The sequence below is a fragment of the Strongylocentrotus purpuratus genome, unplaced genomic scaffold, assembly GCF_000002235.5.
Source record: "Strongylocentrotus purpuratus isolate Spur 01 unplaced genomic scaffold, Spur_5.0 spur5_scaffold_2, whole genome shotgun sequence".
Taxonomy (NCBI): Eukaryota; Metazoa; Echinodermata; class Echinoidea; order Camarodonta; family Strongylocentrotidae; genus Strongylocentrotus; species Strongylocentrotus purpuratus.
In genome coordinates this window covers 27191667-27211771 of record NW_022145605.1, presented here as the reverse complement: position 1 = coordinate 27211771, position 20105 = coordinate 27191667, and the positions used below count along the sequence as shown (strand labels likewise).

The window sequence follows — 20105 nt, the reverse complement described above, 5'->3', positions numbered from 1 at the left end:
GGTCATGGGGTTCCTGACTGACCTAAAGGTTTATAATTATCATTGCAGCATGAGCTAAATCCAGGATTTTGTTTCAGAATCCGAGACAAAGTTATCGGATCCCTTTAACATCGTTGAAGAGGGGGGAGAGAATGAGCCATTCCATTTGTATGCCAGAGCATTCATTGTGGAAAAGAGACAGAGTTGAACCTTCCATGAATTATTCAAAAATAAAAGCATCTAGAAAAAAAAAATGTCTATTTGAAAGTATCAACTTGCTCGATATCGACTCGCAAATTAAGAAAAACATGAAATAGTTTTGGAAACCCTCTAACTTTACTGGCTACATTTATGAAATTATGACAATGTGTGAAGAATTGGTTTTGAGATATATATATATATATATACATTTCAGGAACATTTCGTCTACGTTACAAAATAATGTTAGTCTTCCATAAACCAATTTAACAAATTTTGATTTTGAAGGTTGTCATACGAGGATTATTCCATAAATTTTATTATATTATCAATTGAGTACATTTTGGACATCTTAAAGATGTTCTTGCTTGGGTATATAGTTGTTCGTGAAGTAGGCAATTTGGCGATCACTATAACACTGAGCAAACGGGCAATACGCTCCTGTGCGTACGTTCGTGTGCTGCCCTCTATATACCCATGCATGAGCAACTTTAAAGAGGTCACCTCTATTACAATAAAGTATTTTATTTTACAGCAGACTTGAATTGTTTTAGTTCGTATAGCATTAGCGTGTAGGAAGTTTGAAAGGGTATTTTACGGAAAAGGGGGTCTAGAAAAATTGAGGAGAAATGCGAAGGTAGGAGAAAAGGGACAGGGAGAAAGAGAGAGAGAGTAGGACGAAGAAGAGAGAGAGAAGCAGGATGGATGAATGGATGAATGGAGGAGAGAAGGAGGGAGGGGAAGGGAGGAAGAGAGAAGCAGGAGGGATGAATGGAGGGAAAGAGATAAGTAGGCGGGAGAGATTGTTTTAATAGAAGGAGAGGATATTCCAAGGAAAATTCACACACGATGGCTCAAAATCTTTCGGTTTCAGAATTTTATTTCAATTACAATTGCTGTTACTTGAAGTGAATGTTCAAGTCTTTTTATATACAACATCATCATGAAAAGTACATATTTAACAGCATATTGTCAAGAAACCCCTCAATGATCTAAAAAACATCAAATATTTTCAATAATAAACACATGCACTCTTCATATTGTCATACGGATAACGTTCTAATGATGAGCGACACATGATAGCCAAATAACAAAAATATAAATCAAAACTCCGACCAGCTGAATCTGACAAGGCAATTTGTGTTATTTACATGCACATGGTACAGCTACCTGGTACTCTTAAAAATGTTGAACGTACAACCTTATTAAAACCACAACTAAAAACATTCTCTTGTTTAATCCTAAAAAACCCACACCCAATTACTTGCTACTTGCAATGAACCCCTTCCCCCTATGCAATCTCTAAACATTATGTACATGAAAAGAGGAAAGCTGTGAACGAAAAGGAAGCATTTCATCCTGTTTTGCAAACAAAAGGCGGCCATCAGACCAGGCCCCCATTTCACAAAACTTGTTATAAGTGACAAATTACTATTACTGTTATAAGCTACTAAAATCGTGGCATTTGATTGGTTGGGAGCATATTTGTCATAGAAATTCAGCTTTTTTCACTGATGACAAGTTTTATGAAACCGGGCCCAGATTGACAATGGATGAGTTCAGGGAAGTTAAGAATGGTACCTCAAGAAAATGAAATTTATTGGCTTATATATTTCATTTTCCCCTACAAAAAGCATGGCATTTCCTCTCTCCTTTTGTTCTCTATAGTGTACATGTTTGCCAGGAATGTGTAAAATATTTTCAAATATACACCTATGAAACACAATCGCTTATTTAGGGATGAAACATGTTTTTGTATCTACAAAGGACCGAGTCATTCCAACAGTATACATAAATATCCTAGATTCATCTTTTCAAAAGATCGAGTCGATATTCCAAATTACCACAAAAATCAGAGCAGTATCATCAATTGCAAATCCATTTAAAATACACCTGATTACAAGCATTTGGCAACCCTATGGCCAGGATGTAGATAATGGCCTGACTTAGGGAGTAAAAACATAATCAACACTACCCTAAAAAAGCAAAATTTACACTCGATCTACATAAACCATTGATAACAAGTACACTGGAGCGTACTAAAAGATGTTTAACATTTGAGAATATGAGTTCAGCAAAAAGTAGTAAATATGCAGTGATGAATGTGGAAAGGGTGATATGCTATCCAAGGGAAAATTTGATTATTATGCTACTACTGTGCAGGATACAACTAGAGCGTTGTGATGTGGGGTGAGAATTCTGCTTCTTCTGATGCACTTCTAAAGCACTCCCGTTACAAATTTGGTACCAACTTACAATAATTAAACTTAGGTAACGTGCTAAAGTATGTACCTTCTTTACACAAACATCAGTAAACACAGATGGGTGTATGATTAACAGACGTCTGAAAGAAATATGATTGTCTTTGAAGTAGCTTTATAAAAAGTGTGAATTAATAGAACATGAAAACAAATTAACGTTGATAGTGATAACAATTCTACATCATGCAAAAATCATTAAAACATTATGTATTTCATTGGAGGGCTTCAAAATTTATATTCTACCCATGATCATAAATTAAAATTCAGATATTGAGAAAAATAAATTTATGAAGGACTTAAATAAAATATAAAATACTGCATAAACTTAAAATCCATTAAAACTCAATCACATGGAGTTGGAGCAGAAAGCACTATATATGAAGCAAATGTACACTTTATCTTCTTGGGTCAATAGGATAGAGAAAGTTGAAAGCTACCTCTAAAAGTTTAGGAACAAATGACAAATCGATCGTCCCATAGATTAACAAATTTCAGGATAGGAAGAAAGAGGAGTATATGTCAGTAAGACTCAGTATAATACAAATTTTTCAAACAAGATTGCATGTAGTTAGCTTTTTTATTAAAAAAAAACATGATAGCATATAAACTGATGATTCAAGTACCATTTATCCAAATGCAAGCATCTGACTGCATTATTTACAATAACAGTTGCAATGCAAAGTGTGGTTTTTGGGACTAGAGGCTTCCTGAAATAGTAAATGTTCAGTCAAGTAGCAACTAGGAATCAATACTTTACAAAGGAACTATACAGAACACACTGGAGACAGGATTATACTCTCTGCCATACACAGATGAGGTTCTTGTTTGTAACGGAAACGATAAACTTGCAGTCCGAGCTGATTGCGACGTCGTTGACGATGATCCTGTCTTCCGAGTCAGCGAGGTTCATCAGCTCTTCAGCTCCTTTGGATTTCTTCAGGGATTGTCTCAATTCTGCGATCTCGGCCCTTGCCCTGGCATTATCTGCTTTGGCTTGGGCCTTCTCTGCCTTGGCCTTCTCCGCCTCAGCCCTCTTCTTGGCTTTCTCCTCAAGTTTTTTCTCAGCTTTGACTGCCTTAATCTTAGCCGACTTGGATTTTTTGGCTGCTTCTTGCTTGGCAGCCTCCTGGATCTTTGCTTCCCGCCTTGCCCTGGCGGTCTGGGCTGCGGATGAGGTTGCTGCTGCTCTGGGTGACGAATCTCTTTGCTGCTTTTCAGAGTCTTTATCTCCGGAAGATACTCTAGGAGATGCTCCCGGAGATGCAACTTTCTTAGGTCTTCCTCTTCCCCGTGGAGTACCTGGTGTTGCTTCTCGTTCTGCTTTCGCTTGCTTAGCTGCTTCTTCTTTGGCTTGCTTAGCTGCTTCTTCTGTTGCATTGAGGACCTTCTTAGGACGTCCTCTCCCCCTTTTCTGTGGTGTTGTTACCTCCACTTCATCCCCCACCTTCTCTTCTCCTTCCTCCATCTTAGCATCTTTGTCTTCTGATGTTGCCTCTACGATCTCTGCTTCTTCCACCTTCTCTTGTTCGGTCTCAGCTGCTTTTGAACTCTCTGCGACCACCTCCTCCTCCTTGGCCTTTTCCTCCTCCACCTCTACTTCACTGACTGCCATCGGAGCAACCTCTACTACTTCCATGGCAGCTTCTGCCACCTCCTTCTGTCCATCCTCCACGGGTATCTCCATTGGTTTCTCCTCCTCTTTTGGCTCCTCAGCCGATTCCTGCACAGCAGCAACAACTTCCTCTTTACCGTCATCACCCACAACCTGAGAAACCACTTCCTCCAAGACTTGTGCCACTGCACTCTCCGCTGTGGATTGTTCTTGAGCCATCTCTTCAGCTGGTTTGGCTTCAACCTCCTCCTCCTGTTGTTTAATGGCCTCAGGGTCCTCCTCTTGTTGCTTGATGCCTGCTTCTGCTTCCTGTTGCTTGAGGATTGCTTCTGCTTCCTGATCTGATATTTCCTTGATCTTTGTGTCCTCCTCCTCCTCTTCAATCTCTTGCTCGTTGTTTTCAGGCCAAGGAAGAAGCTGCATAGAGTTGGACAAAAATGCAAGGATAATTATAATGACTTATTAAGAACATTCAAATCACATCATTACGATAATGTCAAATTGCATTAACATGAGGGTCCTTGCCATAAAAATGGCTCGAATTTAACAGGAGTGTAGCCTTTACCGTGGCCTGACTCGGGGCCAATCGGGTATAATACGACTACCGACGCGAAACCGAAGTGTGAGGAAAATTTTGGTCTGTTTCGCGAACACTGACCATGTAGAGATTAAGTCGCTGACTACCGTTAATCAAGTCCATTCGTTTACGTGCAGTTGTCCAAATGAAGATATAGATGGCATTAACCAATATTTGCCAAGCTACACTCCCTTTAAATCATGTAAGTTGCCAAAGTTTCTGGTTTTACAGCAGGGTCGATGTTGTGAATTCCTTAGTCTTTAATACCAAACTTTACTCCTGAGCTATCGTCCACAAAGCATGTGTCACAGAAACCTTTTACTTGGGATCATTTGGTTAAGGTTTCATTTAACTCACCTGACTTGGTTTGACTGGCTTCCTATTCTTTGAATGGACTTTCTTGCTGACATCGTAAACCCAGACCTCTCCTTGATCATCACCACTCACCAACACTCCACATCCTGCAAAGATACAACGACAACAGACATGTTACCCTCATAATCATACCATATGTTTATACTCTGTTACACTTTACAATATTATATTCATAACATTTCTTCTTTATTTATCGTCGTTTTCATGTTTTTTACATTATTTACATGTATTCAACTGTACTTACTAAGTCTGTAAATATTTTATATACATTGTTTTTATTGTGCAGGACTATAAGTGTTAGCAGTTGAAAATAAAATTGAAAATAGCAACGCAGGAAAAATGGTTTTGCATACCTGGCCATGTGCCAATGTCGAGGTAGACGCTGTCTGAGTCGCACCATTCTAACGTGTAATGAGGATCAATGGTCACCTCTTTGCTTCCTGGTACCTGGCGCTTACGAGACTTGGACAGACTCCATACGTGAATGGCACCATCACACGCCACTTTGCTTGCTGTGAATGAATACACAAATGACAGAGATTAAAGTAGTCACCCAAAGAAATTTCACGATAATTGATTATTATGGAAGAATTATATATGGATGGAAAGACTTTCTCTTGAAAAACATTTTAAACAAGTCTGAATTTTCTTTTTCATCAATCTTTCAAATTGAAAAATTAATTTTAACAGAAAACCACACAGTACACAAGATTCATGGATGCCTATTCGTTGTTACAAGAAGGCAAATGACAAGGCTTTTGGTTAAGTGTCCAGACACACATTCCCCAATCATGTTTTATTCTCAATTAAACATTAATTCTTCAATCAATATATATTTTCTTCTATGTCTATGAAATTCGAATGGGATTGTGAAATGGGATCATAGCCATATCAGATGCAGAGATGCCAACCCTATAGGATGGCTGTCAGTAATATTTACCATATTTGTCCGTAACAAATGGGGGTCCTTCCGTAACGCAAGACACCGCAGCATAATTTTCGCGCAAAACGTACACAAACACCCAATCACTCTTACTGCATTTCAAACCTACCATTTTTAAGTCCAAAATAAAGATATGCATAAAAACGTTTTTAAAAATCTGTTTCCAGTCAAAGAATCTCCTCCTCGGGTACTCGCTCTTTTTAATGAATCCATGATAATATTCAGGAAGAAAACACCTCGTTCAAGCGTCGAATGGCAAATTCGAATTGACAGTCAAATAGCAGAACTCGTATCCTACACACGCACATGTACACTCACCGGTACCACAGACACACCAGCCCAGGCCGCTAGGCCCGGCGTTCATGAACAACAACACACCGTATACCGCACTTGCAATGCGCCCGCTGAATCACCAAAGTCTTCGCTACTATACTTTGAATGGGTGGCTTAACTGCAGCAGGCGCCGCGCGCACGATCATCTACCACCATGCTCCCCCCAAAAGGCACGACCGCACCTAGCATACCAGTATCAAAACAGTAATAACGGCGGCCGTGTTGTTTCAGAATTAAACAAGATGGCGGCGGACGGACCATGTGCGCGAAAGTGCCTATCCAGTGTAGTCAAATTCAGTGAACTTGTATAGGTAAATGCGTGCGACATGCAGCGCTGTGTACGGAGGCTATGTGATAAGGCGGCATTTGCTAGAATGTACTTTTATTTATAGTTTCCCCGTAACCTTTTGATTGTTTACCGTAACGCCGTAACAAGAGCATTAAAACCGTAACAAATACGGCGAAACCGTAACGGTTGGCATCTCTGCAGATGTATCAGGAGTTGACTAGAATTTGACCTTAAAGGTAAAGATCAGTTATGGTCATGCGATTGCATTGTGAAAGAAATGTGGAATCGATCTAGCATACAAGTATTGGTGTATACTGCTAGGTTCTGGAATCATCAAAATGATAAGAAATTTTGCCCAGTCTTGGTAAAGTTACAAGCACTGTACACAGAAAGATGTATAAGGGACTACGCGTCACCTGCGCGATATCTATCCGTTCCTGATAGATATAATAATTTACACAAATATCTCAATTAGTAGGCGGTTTTTCAGCAAAATTTGTATGAGCACGTATTAGTTAAAACATATTCTTTCACATGATTGGTAATAAGAGCTTCCATTTCATTTTTTTGAGAGGGGGGCATTTCCAAAACGGGTCTTTATCTTTAAAACTATTCTCTCCTAATACTCACCAATAAGATCGTTTTTGAGAAGTGCAAGTCCATCAATCATGTCTCCTTCCTTCTCTCCACTGTCTTCTATTACCTCTTCCTCATCCCCCATCAGCCTTGCCTTACTTGGCAACAGGAACTCTACACTGTGGGTCCTGAAATAGGAGCATCAAGAGATATAGATGCTAGTAAGTGTTTACAGATCTTGTTATTAGACGTGCAGGCGTGGGGTGGATCACAAATTTCTTTAATTGGTGGGAGGGGTTCAAGTTACTTGTTACTCGGTATGAGACTATGAGTATTTCAGAGTTGGCTGATTTTGTTTGGCCAAGTGAAACAACACAATGGAGATAATTTGGCTCATATCATGGCTTGCATAATATTCTATTCTTTTAAAATTTGAAATTTCATGACAATTATAATCGATACTTCTATAGTCATATTCCAATATTACTTCAGTGCTAATACCCGTGCAAAGGATGTGTCTATATGTATATATTTTATAGAGATGTATGCAATACATCAAGAGGTCCACTAAAGCAAAGCTGTAAACAAAAAAACAAAAACCAGAGGCACATCACAAACTAATGAAATCTATATATTCAGGATAATGCATTAATGCTCTTATTGCTCTTCACAAACAAAATCAATAGAGATAACAGATTTTTTATTCTGTATCAAACTAAACCAAAGCTAGGTACTTACTTTTCTGTTTTGGCGATGGGTCCCTTGACATCTAGATCCCACCCATAACATCCATTGTCACAGCCAGCCATCAGGAAGTTAGACTTGGGACAGATCACTAACCCAAGACATCTACCAGGTGCTTCCAATGTGAATAGTTTCCTGGATAGAAGAGTGTACAAAGAAAACTGGTTATGATAAAAACATGATTTTTCTATTGAAGTTGACTTTTTATGCTGGTCATTTCAAATACATATAAAAATACAAACGGTAGAAATAATTTACACAAAATCAAAGAAAATGTAGAGTCCGATACATAGATATATGAATACTAGTCCACTACAATCAAATAAGTTAATGTATACATGTATTTTAAGAAATAATGATAGCAAAAGGTAGTTTCCTAGTAGTGTCATCTTTAACAAGAAAGGAAAAGAAGAAATACAACAGACTACCTAAATGGAAACATCAGCTAAACCATTGAACTTTATCATTGAACTTTTACAGTTTCATGAAGTCATATAAAAAAGGATGAATTATTTCATTTAACCCTATTTAGCCCGGGCTATTTTGAAACTGCATAGACCGGGGGGGGCTTCTAGGCCCCCCCCCCCCCTATGATCTAGGCCGTGAAACGCCCGATCGCCGCGAAAATTTGCATACATGTCAAGTGAAGTGTATAGAATACTATGGTAATTTCAAATTTTTGAAAAATTCACTCATTTGCATATTTATGGTAATTTATGCAAATAAGGTCATAAAATTCACATTTTTGCCCATAAATCAGACATTATTCTTATTTAAGCATTCTTTCTCACTACATATATTTTTAGACCATTTGGATTAATAATACAACACAAAAAATTGAAAAACCAGGGTTATTCCTTATGTTATCTATTGTTTTGATAATTTCTTATGTATTTCTTTGTTTTTTTAACATATGTATTTTATTGTTTTTGTTGTTTTATTTCATTTCCAACTATAATTCAACTATTTTGACCCAAAAATAAACACCTAAACTATAAACAAGACCAAATAACCAATGTTTTATCTCTTTATTTGAAAAATGAGATTTCCATATGTTTTGTACACAAATCACAAAAATGAGCGATTTTCGGGCTGACATGCAAAGACAAAAGGACACGTGACTTCGTAATGGTAGGTCCGATTTTCGAAAAATTTCTTTCAAAAGATGCGCAAGACTCGAAAGAAAAAAGTCACAAAATTTCAGTGCAAGATATTCGTGCGTTAAAAAATTATCGCGAAAAATGTCGAGGGGGGGCTTCTAAACCCCCCCGGCTAAATAGGGTTAAGTCTCAATTTCAGCCTGCAAACTTGAACAGAGATTGGTATTAAAAGCTTAAATTATCATCAATTATCACATTTGTTACATCACTTCACCCAATTGATGCTTTTAACAGATAAGCACACTGAGCTCTTATTCTAACTTACTTGTGTCTGGTTTTGAGGTCCGGTCCATGTGGAACACCAATGTCAATGACAGTGATGTCTTCTGAACCACCTGAAGGGAGAATCATACAAGGGCAGCATGAGATACATGTTGATGAAGGCATTCAGTACAACATAAAATACAAACACTTAACAACATATAATTATTCATCCCTCTTGTAGATTATATGTTTGTTTTTTTCTGTAACTCAATAATGAAAGGTGGACTGGTTGAATACTTTCAGATGTAAGTTTTTATATGTCACATTCTCAAGAAAAATAAATTGAGACAATTAAATTGCTCACATACTTACAAAAATTACAAAACTTGGTATGGGTACGACAAATTTAGTTAACAGTAAATAATTCCTCATCATAGGGGAAAACAACAGATATATAAACAGGAATGAGAATGAATTGAGAAACTGACATATGAAAGCAAGAAGTAGAGAAAAAAGTTGGCAAGGAGTACAAAAAAGTAAGATATTTTTTTTGTGCATGTGGATGAAGACATTTATTTCAAGCACCCATTCGCTTTCAGTTTACCAAATGTGGTATGCATGATTTTATCAAAACATATGTAACGAAGATTCCAAACAAATTGAAAAATATAAATAATAATTAATAATTACAGTGCTTATATAGCGCCTAACACTTACTTTGTCCGAAGTCTCTAAGCGCTCTACAATAATGCAGCATAATTACCCTGGCTTTAGCAGTGCAATGTGTGTTTTCATCCAATGCACTTGAGCACAAAATGAAGAAAACATAAACTGAAAACATGATATCAGAGAAATATTTACAAACTTGTGTTCCAAAGCTACCATATGGCTACTATCAAATCAGAAACTTATGTGAATCAGCAACAATGGCCTCACCACAAGAACAAACAATTAAAAATGGCACAATCCACAGATGTATTTCAATCACATTGCAACATGAAAGTTTAGCAGAGTTTGCAAAAAATGTCATGGACAGACAAAAAATGTCTGGTTTTCCAGGTTAATTTGAGAGAAACCTTGCAGTTTTCAAAATAATTATAGAGTTTAACTTACAGAAGAGCCATGTGGGTCTCTTTGGATGGAAGAGCAAGCAGTTGACTGGTTTTGCTTTGGCTATTTTGATCTCAGCATAGCAGAGTAGCTGGGTGGTGTGGAGTAGCTTGATGGAACCACGCACACCCCCTGCAGCCAGGACTGTGGTGGGTCTGCGGTGCAAGTCGGTGATGACGCTCAGCTTGGTCCAAGCAATGCAGTAGAACTCCTGCGATTTCAGAGAATGGCAGTTAAAGGCTTTGTTTAACAATGTTTCCAGCTTTACAAATATGAGATGCATGGCTCTACGTGTTATCAGTGTCTGTGATATGGTGTAATACTGAAGCCCTAAAAAGATATGCACTTCAAAATGATCATGAAGTGCCTCAAAAAAGTAAAAATCTTTGAGTGACCGGTGTTACCATACTCATTTTCCTCAATAGATTGTAGTGCTATAAAAACTGTTAAGAAAACAAAGTATGAAATTTTGATTTCCAATCATAAATATCTTGATAATCAGATGGGCGATCGGCTTGTATAAGTCATGCGATTCCATACTGAACTAAAGGTTTATAATTATGATTGCAGCATGAGCTATATCCAGGATTTTGTTTCAGAATCTGAGGCAATGTTACAGAGTCACTTTAAGGCATGGAGACAGGGAAAAAAGCAATGAATTTAATACACATCACATACTATAGAAATCACCTATCTATAAAGACCCTTTCCCCCTGGATTAATGCTTAACGTTGAACCAGAATAAAAGGAACCTGCCTACAAAGACCACTTTCCTATTGTCCACCTTTCATGTACAGATTTGACTATGATAGCGCCATGTTAAGATGCCAAGATGCAGGAGATTGTAAGAACGATTTCTGAGTACATCCTTGCCAATTTCAAAATACTGGCATTTCCTGCAGAAAACAAAGTCTCTAATATCAAGTTTATTTTAATCAAAGCAAAAATTAGATAAAGTGATCAATGAAAGTTAGGAAAAATTCCATATTATATTAGAAAATTATTATATTGCTATGTTTTTGACTAATCAAACACAAACTGACAAATAAGGAAAATAATAATGCATAAGATGCCTACCTCTTTCTCTCTTGTGTGTTGATATTTCTTGAGTACCTTGCCAGAGTTACAGTCAATGACACAAACCTGGTTACTGCCACATGTTGCAACAGTCCATTTACTTGCACCTGTGAAAATAATAAATAACTCCAATATAATAGCTCTCCATATTCATATAACAAATAGCTCTTTATTTTCATTTACGTAACATAATATTTTGTTTAATATTTATTTATACATCATTTATTTATTCATACATATATATTTTTTTAAAACAGTGTTATGACCAAATGACCTTTGAAAACTTACTCTCAAAATCTAATCAGTTCTGACATATTTCAGGCAGGTTTTTTTGTTTTAAATTGAGTTTTCAAGTTATGGTTACAAGTAGAGGGACTGACGGACAGACAGACAGCCGGAAAACCTAATGTCTCCAGAACCATCTTTGGTAGTGGAGGCATAAATAAACTAGATGGAACTTTGACTGCAAAATGATGCCTCTGCCATAGAGCCATTTAAAAAACTTGAACAGAATCAATTTTTAAAATTCAAGTTTGATTGTAATCGATCAACAGGTTCTCAGAATATCGTGATTACACATTATTTTTCATATACATGTATGACCCTTTGATCTTCGACCTCATGACCCTAAAATCTAATCAGTTCATTAGCTCTGCAAGATACATACATGTTTGGAGGTTTTAATTTGCTTTAGTGCAATACTGAAAGGGAAATTATTATTTATTCCTTTATATTTGTATTCTACGCTCATTCAGCTTTTCATCGATATAAAGATGTATTTTCATTTGACAGTGTCTTTACAGCAAGCTTACCTTCTATTTCAGGGTTTGGTTCGAATGCACATTTCCATACGTTGGTCTTACAGTCCGTCGGGTCATTGTCTACAGAATGACATCTCAAGAGATGGACAGGCTCATACGCAATACCACATTCCTGTGTTCAGCAAATACAAAGTAGAAAGGGACATTCACACAACTTAAATTAATTTCAGAGCAGAACTGTCATAACTCCTAATCTGGATACCAACAAAAATATATCAGCTCAATCATCAATGCATGTAATCTCATGGTTTATCTATTTATTTATTATTTCATACTATAATCCATGTACTTTTTTTACTGTGCAAAGAGTTTCTTCATTGTCATGGTGACTAAATCGATATATACAGAGATATAAGTACCAATATTTCGGGATAAATGACATTCATTGATGATTATTATTCTAAAAGGTTAACTTCTATTAAAGCAGGCTGAAATTGCCAAAGGAAGACCCTTTTCTCACCTGGTTAGAACCTTGGCTCTCCATTTCTTCATCCACCTCATCCACCACCTCTTCTGCTTTGATCTCCGGCTTGGGTTCCTCTTCCATACCTTCAACCACCCCAGTGTCTTGCATCTTCTGAGCTTCTATCATCTTCCGCTTGGCCGACGTCTTGGGGACCTTGCCCTTGGGGGAGACACCGGCCTGTACTGCTTTGGCCTTCTTCTGGGCGGGTTCCTGTACACCGCTAGCTTGAGCTGTGAAGAATATTAAAGGCATTGTTAATAGCAATGATCCAGTTTTTCAAATCTGAGATGCATGGCCCTACGTGTTTTGTGATATGGCGTAATATTGAAGCACTACAAAAATGATCATGAAAGGCCTCAAAAGTTTTACCATACTCATTTTCCCCAATAGACTGCAGTGTTATAAAACTATTAGGAAAACAAATTCTGAAATTTCTAATTCCAGTCATAGATATCTTGATAATCAGACAGGTGATTGGCTTGTAAAAGTCATGGGGTTTCTGACTGACCTAAAGGTTTTATAATAATGATAGCAGCATGAGCTAAATCTAGGATTTTGTTTAGAATCCGAGGCAAAGATACCCTATTCCCCCCAAGACAAATGCACTACCACTACATCTCCTATATGCCTCTGCTCTAAATTCAGTATAGTATACTGTACCTACCTTCCATGTAAAGCTCGATAAAACCAATTGTGTGAGAGCGCTATATAAATGAATGTATCATTATTAAATGGATGGAATTAATCGTGACACATCACAATAAAGTCATAGTCTTTCTCTAGTGGCTCTAGAGATTTTGCAATAAAAGGCTGGAATTTCATAAGTTGACCTCTGTGACCTTTGACCTAAATACTCAGCTACGCCATTCGGCTGCATGAAGCAAACAAAGCAAACAATATCGATGACAAACTTACCTTGCAGTTGTCTCTTCTCAACTGATTTAGCAAGTGCGGCTGCATTGCCGTTGCTCATGTGTGCTCTGTGTGCCGAGGCTCCAGCCTCGTTCCTGACCACGATCTGTACCTTGGATATGGGTGTGCCCGGCTCGGCGATCTTACGTAGATGAGCAGTCATCTGCCGTACACACTTCTCGGCTAATACGGTAAGCTGGCGGGGTGGGAGGGGGGAGGAAACAAATCACAAAGCATTTACAAAAAAATGATATCATAATTTATCAAATGTATAATTTTTAGCTGCAAGTCGACAATTGTTTAAAGAACAAACTAATGTCATGTGTCATATATTTGCTTTCTCCCATGCTCTATGTGTGCATATGGGGGGGGGGGCGAAACAAATGGCAAATCAACTACAATAATTTAATCAAAATTTATCAAATGGCTCCTTTCTAGCTGCCAATCAATAGTTGGGATTATAGGATCACATTCTGCCATTTGCTTGCAACCAGTACAATTCATAATGCACATAGGAAGTATGAAGAAGGTGAAATATATGACACAAGACATTTGTTTATCAATGTTCAAACTTAAAGTGCATTTTCTCAGAAATTGTGAACAGCAAATCCTCAATGAACTTAATAAGGTACTGAATCACTCATCACCCCATCAAACAATGTTTGATCTCAGCGCACATCTTAGAGCGCATGTCCATCAAGGAAATCAACATTTCTGTTGACAGTTTCATGTACATTGCAAGAGTGTCAACATTGGGATAATTTCACATCAACTGTTTACAAAGAAAATTGGAGCAGACGATGGTACTAGCGCCACACCGGTTATTGTCCTTACCATGTGATGTGTGAAGTCTGTAAGGGCGTCTGGTCCAAACTGTACTTGAGTCTTGAGAAGTTCAATGAATTGCTGCTCAAGCATCTGAATCTCTGCCTTGCTCATAGGATCTTTCAAAAGAGGAGCACAGCTCTCTGCCCACAAGATATGTACCTGTCAAAAGATAATGGTAGGGGAATTTACTAGAAAACATTTAGATTGATGGTACCCCATCTCCACCCCTTCTATACCAAGCTCTAAACTTATTAAATGCAAGTTGAATTACACATCATAAAAGTGAACCTAATCACATACGATTTTCTTGTTTTGAAATATATTCTACTCAATGTTTGTAACAGCTCAAAATGTTGAAAATATTAGAGATTAGATTTGATGAATTGTTCACAATATTTAGTTATACAAACTCAGTGATTCGCCTCTGCAATATTTATTATAAGATACATGTAATTGTTAAAAAACACTAATAGAAGAAATTAATTTCTACACAAACCCAGCCAGGTGTTCAAAATTTCCAACATCTACACAAAAACATTATCACTAATTTATTCATACATCCACTCATTTATTATAAAAACTTATCAGTGTGTTCATGAAAAAATACTCAGATTTTTCTGATTTTCTGACAGTAGACACACATTTTAAACATCTTCAGTCAACACAGAATCTCTTCTGTAATACATGAACTTTTCTTTATTACACTGCAATCAAGGATATCCCTATAAATCATGGGGACACATCCACAATCAATCAGCTACAAAGATTAGCAAGGTGAACAAGGCACATCCTGCTTTAAAGAGGACAATAAAAAAAAAAAGGCACCTCTTCCATTCCAAAGGACCTGATGATATACACACATTGAATTTATAGGGATTTCAATGTGTTCAATAGAGTGCAGAAGTGTCACTGAATCCAGTGGCCAGGGATTATAAAGTCACAAAGGCCATTTTCCATTTTTTTTTTCTCACACAGAGATCTCACATCTCACATACACACCTTACATCAACAATGGCAAACTTCTATATGAACTCAATGCAAGGATAACAAGAAATCTGAAATCCAGAAGTGCTGGAATACAAAAGATTACCCTTTCTAGGTGTATTCACACGCCCCAAGACCCCCCCCCCCCCTCCCAAAATAAACACACCACATATATCACAACAAACAAACACAAGAACACACATTTTGAGTGCATCAAAACACAAGAAACACAGACTAGAGATCATGGATACGTACCTGTTCTTGGAGGGTTTCTTCCATATTCAGGATTGTTTCTCTGAGATCTACCTCTTTCCCGTTCAACACCTTCAACTTGGGAAGCATGTAGACAGCAATGTATTGGTCAGCAACCTAGAAAAAACAAAACAGAAAACAATTTGTTACATTAAGTTAAAAATTCATGAAACTGCTTACCGGGTATATATTTCTATTCATTCAATAGAAGTGCTTATATCACACACTTCCTGCATCTCAGTATACAGTCAGACCTGCTTTCGCGACCACCTGTATAATATATATATATAAAGACAACTTTTTATGTTCCACTAGAACAGTCTTTATATACAAGTTTCACTGTATCATTAAAGACTTAGTATTAGCCATAACAAATACAGAAATTTCTCCAAAGTTGAACATCAAAATCATTGAAAAGAAAAAATAATGGAAAAACAGAGAATATCCAGATATATTTAGAAATGTAAGAGTACATACTTAAGGAAACTATAAGTATATACAACCATAGAATGGATTTCTCCAGATCACATTTTTAAAAATCTAAACAAATATTTTGTAGTTCCTTTTGTACTTACAGACTTGTTAATTCAATTACTCGTTATTCCTAAGTATCATTTGAGGTGTTCACACTTGTACAAGCGTTGCTTTTTAGTGGACCCCTCTGTTTCCAACATGTATTTCTACATTTGTTGTAAATGTTTTGTTGGAAACATAAATAAATTAAAATTGAAAATTGAATTGAATTGAATTAGTATACTCACCGTGAGTTCATTGTTCTCAATGTGAAGCTCCTCTACATTAGGGAACTGCTCCAGAGTCTGCACAGACTTGAGGAGGTTGGTGTTGCAGTTGAGTTTCTTGAGATGGCGTAATCCGAGTGAGAGAGGGAAACCGGTCAGACGGTTGTTGGTCAAGTTCAGGTCTACCAGGCTGCTCATACGAGAGAACACAGCAGGGTCAAGGGTCGAAATGCGCCTGTTGGACAGGTCAAGGTTCACAATGTCCTGGGAAAGGGGAGTATGAAAATTAGTGTTAGATAAACAAAAATACTACTACTGGAAAGAACTTTAACAAAGTGGACTTTTCAGTCACATGTGAGCATTGAAGAAAAAATTAAAATAAAATTTAAAACAAATTAATTTTGAGGCATGCCATTTTTTATGATTTTAAACCACTACTGAAAGTCATCACAGCTTAATGCAATTCAAATTTCAGGGGGGTGTTTCACAAAGATCCTAAGTCAAACTTAACTCTTAGTTGGACTTAAGAATAATGGAGAGCCATTTGTAGCCTTAAAATAAAATTCAAGTATTTTAGACTTTTCATAAATTCCACCATCAAGAACATGAAATCTCCTTGATAATATAAAATCTGAATGATTTGAATAAACATTTTATGCCTTTTAAAATAACTTTTACGAAATATTTTCAAAGATGCTAAAGGCTTTCCATAATTGTTGAGTTCAACTTGGAGATAAGTTCAACTTACGATCTTTGTGAAACACCCCCCTGGGCATACAAAGTATACAGGTATTTACTCAGCTATTTGTACAGTGATGTTCTAAACTTCTGATCCAAAAGTAGTAGAGAAACATGTAGTTATCATCATTTCTAATGCATTCTTTTTTGCTCATGAAACAGGAGTGGTTTGCAGTTCTAAGAAACAATATTTACCTGTAGAGTTGAGTGGCCACTGCAATTAAGCATCATCTTCTCCACGATGGTACTACTGGAGAAGATCTTGGTAGGGATGGGAATTGGGGCGTTGGGATCTGGACACGGGAACACCCGGCTGGTCCCGGTCATCCGACTCCCTACAACATCATAAATAACAATCACAATCAAGTTACAATTATATCCAAGGAAAATTTACGAGGACAATTTCCAAAATTGATTTTTATAACTGTCTATGTACAATATTGTTTTTATTATGCACATTTGATCATCCATTGATATTGACAACACAAAGATTTAAATCATGACAGTGCTTTGAAGAAAAAAAGGGTAAAATGATTGCACAGCTACGAACTAATTAATGAGCTCAGATATTCCTATTTCTTAACGTACAGAGGCCTAATTTGGGCACATTCCTTTGGAATTCCCAGAAGCAAATTCTTGTTGACCTCTTCTATATATTTTTAAATCTTCACTGAAAGTCTGGACCCTGCTTCAGAAAAAGAATTTGGTGCTAGTTTAGAATCATATCCCCAGACCCATAATTCCGGCATGGAGATACCCTACTAAAAATATTTTTGCATCACCAGTACATCACCAGGAACCCCAAAACCTGCAGAGCGCCAAAGCAAAACGTACGCAAAAATGTGGAAGATCCTTTTTTTTGAGGATGCATTTTGTCTGGCATACGAGGATATCCTCATTCATGCGGAAGATCCTCATTCCCGGACCAGCGCCCCTACTGATATCTGGATTTGATTCCGAACTAGCGCCAACAATTTTTCCACATTGAGTTTATGTGACTGCCCTTTCATATTAAAAAAACCATTGAATTTTTCATTTTCAATTCCAAATTTTATTTTAAAAATAATGAAAATATGTTTAATAATATGTGGGATTCAATTGTCAGATATCACATTCACCTTTTTTTTCCAGGGTCTATAGACCTATGATTATGAATTTAAAATGGCGATGTAAACTGTAAGAATAATATTAACATTCGCCCCATCAAAACTGGCATTCGTCTCAACACGAACAGGCACAGCTGCCCAATTCCCAGTCATTCACTCACTTGATCATACACACTCTCCACTCACATTGCACTGCAGCCCACTCGAGCATCGAGCACTCAGCAGAGATCGAGAGGACGCGGAGTCCCTCCACGACTCACGCACACAAATTAATAAAAATAAATAAGATCAGCGTCAATAAAACCTAAATTACATATCAATCCGGAAGCACTGAGCTAAAACATAGATATCAAAGAAACCATAAACATATTATTTTTTCAATAAGATGTATCTCACCTTTATACGACATCTTGAAAGTAGCGAAATCTGACTCTAATTTTGGGTTGATTTTGTGTCGACGGCGTCTTTTCCTCACAGTGTTGCTCACAAAAGGATGTATGGGTGGCGAACATTGGTGGCGCTATATAAAATTAGATTTTTCTCAAACGTTTTGATAATTACATACATAATCTTTCTTTAATGTAATCTTTTATGTGAAATAAAATGTATACAATTTTATTTTAGAATATGTAAAAAAAAATTAAATATCTTTGAAATATCAAAATCTTATGAAAATATGCTTTTTAAATAATATAATCTTTTTCAAGTTGTCAAAAGGTTTGTAAATATAGACTATGCAACGCTATCTGCTGCCACCATTCGGTTTTACGAGAATAGGTAATAAAAATGAGTGGGAATGATGAGCCTTTTCAAAATTGGTTTTACTATAGCGTGTAATGCAGTGGGAAAATAATAAGCATAATTATGTTGTGATGAATCTTCATAAATTTTGTTTGTTCCTGTGCACAAATGGAAAAAGAAAGTATAGAGATGCATGAAACATATCTCATAATTTTTATTAATAGGCCTTCTCTAATCTTAATTCATTGAAAGTTCTGAAATAATAGCTTTATATCATTTGGTTGAACTTTCGACAGTCATGGAATTTTGGATGCAAAAGAAATCAAAGCAATGTCAATAAGACGAAAAGGAAACATAGATTATTCGGAGATGAACCCATCGGGTGAGCAATTGTCTAGCTAGTCACTCTTACTAGCGTGAAGAAAATCATATGAATCATCATAGATTTACGTCATCAGATTTTTATTTTAGGGACAACCAGCTTCGCGCAACCTTCCAATATGTTGTCGACCTGGCTCGACATGAAAAGGTTCAGTTCATTACCGAATAAACAAGTAGACCCTTCTAAGAACATGTAGTGTCGGAGACACTTTCCCTTCTCTGGACATAATCGACATCAGCAGCCACTGAATCGACGATATCACCCCCCCCCCCCCCCTTGCCCCTGAAAAATATGATTTAAGCGCCCTCTTTTGTCACTTATAATTTATTTTATGTTTCGAGATTACTCCATGAGCACTGAAAGACGGTCCCTGGGAGAAGGTATGAAGACCCTGGAATGAATCCAAACATAAAGGGGCATGCGAGATTTATACTTGTTGATATTTGGTAGAGAACAAATTTCAATTTCAATTATTTTTTGTCTTCGATGTTTATTATGAACTTTTAAAAACAAACAGTATAACAATAGTTCCTATTTTGTCTGAAGAATAAATGAACATCATTACGCCCTCTGTCGCACCACGGTAGAAAGACTGTGAGGTGGACATTGCCAAAAGTGTAACAAAAAACATTATATTTCAATATAATTATAGTAAAGACAAGGATATTCCTAAACTGCTATCTTAACGTTCAAATGC

At 36.9% G+C, this 20105-nt stretch overlaps 1 protein-coding gene across 1 annotated transcript; it reads right to left on the bottom strand.

The window, feature by feature from the left end:
* Window positions 1-1039: 1039 nt before the first annotated feature.
* Window positions 1040-18800, bottom strand: LOC583301 (leucine-rich repeat and WD repeat-containing protein 1). Its single transcript, XM_030992119.1, has 16 exons — window positions 18682-18800; window positions 17375-17514; window positions 16463-16705; window positions 15705-15818; window positions 14472-14624; window positions 13641-13833; window positions 12720-12955; window positions 12251-12371; window positions 11439-11545; window positions 10365-10572; window positions 9313-9382; window positions 7882-8022; window positions 7198-7331; window positions 5356-5514; window positions 4985-5088; window positions 1040-4467 (listed from the first exon to the last, which is right to left on the bottom strand). Exons 1-16 carry the CDS (start codon window positions 18692-18694, stop codon window positions 3229-3231), a joined length of 3375 nt encoding a protein of 1124 aa, XP_030847979.1. The 5' UTR covers window positions 18695-18800; the 3' UTR covers window positions 1040-3228.
* Window positions 18801-20105: the final 1305 nt, after the last annotated feature.

Excerpts from the sequence above, each read along its gene's own strand:
- LOC583301 (XM_030992119.1), bottom strand. Across the intron at positions 12,372-12,719 it reads AGAGCCAAGGTTCTAACCAG|GAATGTGGTATTGCGTATGA; the intron begins GTGAGAAAAGGG and ends TGCTGAACACAG. Across the intron at positions 9,383-10,364 it reads GAGACCCACATGGCTCTTCT|GTGGTTCAGAAGACATCACT; the intron begins GTAAGTTAAACT and ends TTCTCCCTTCAG.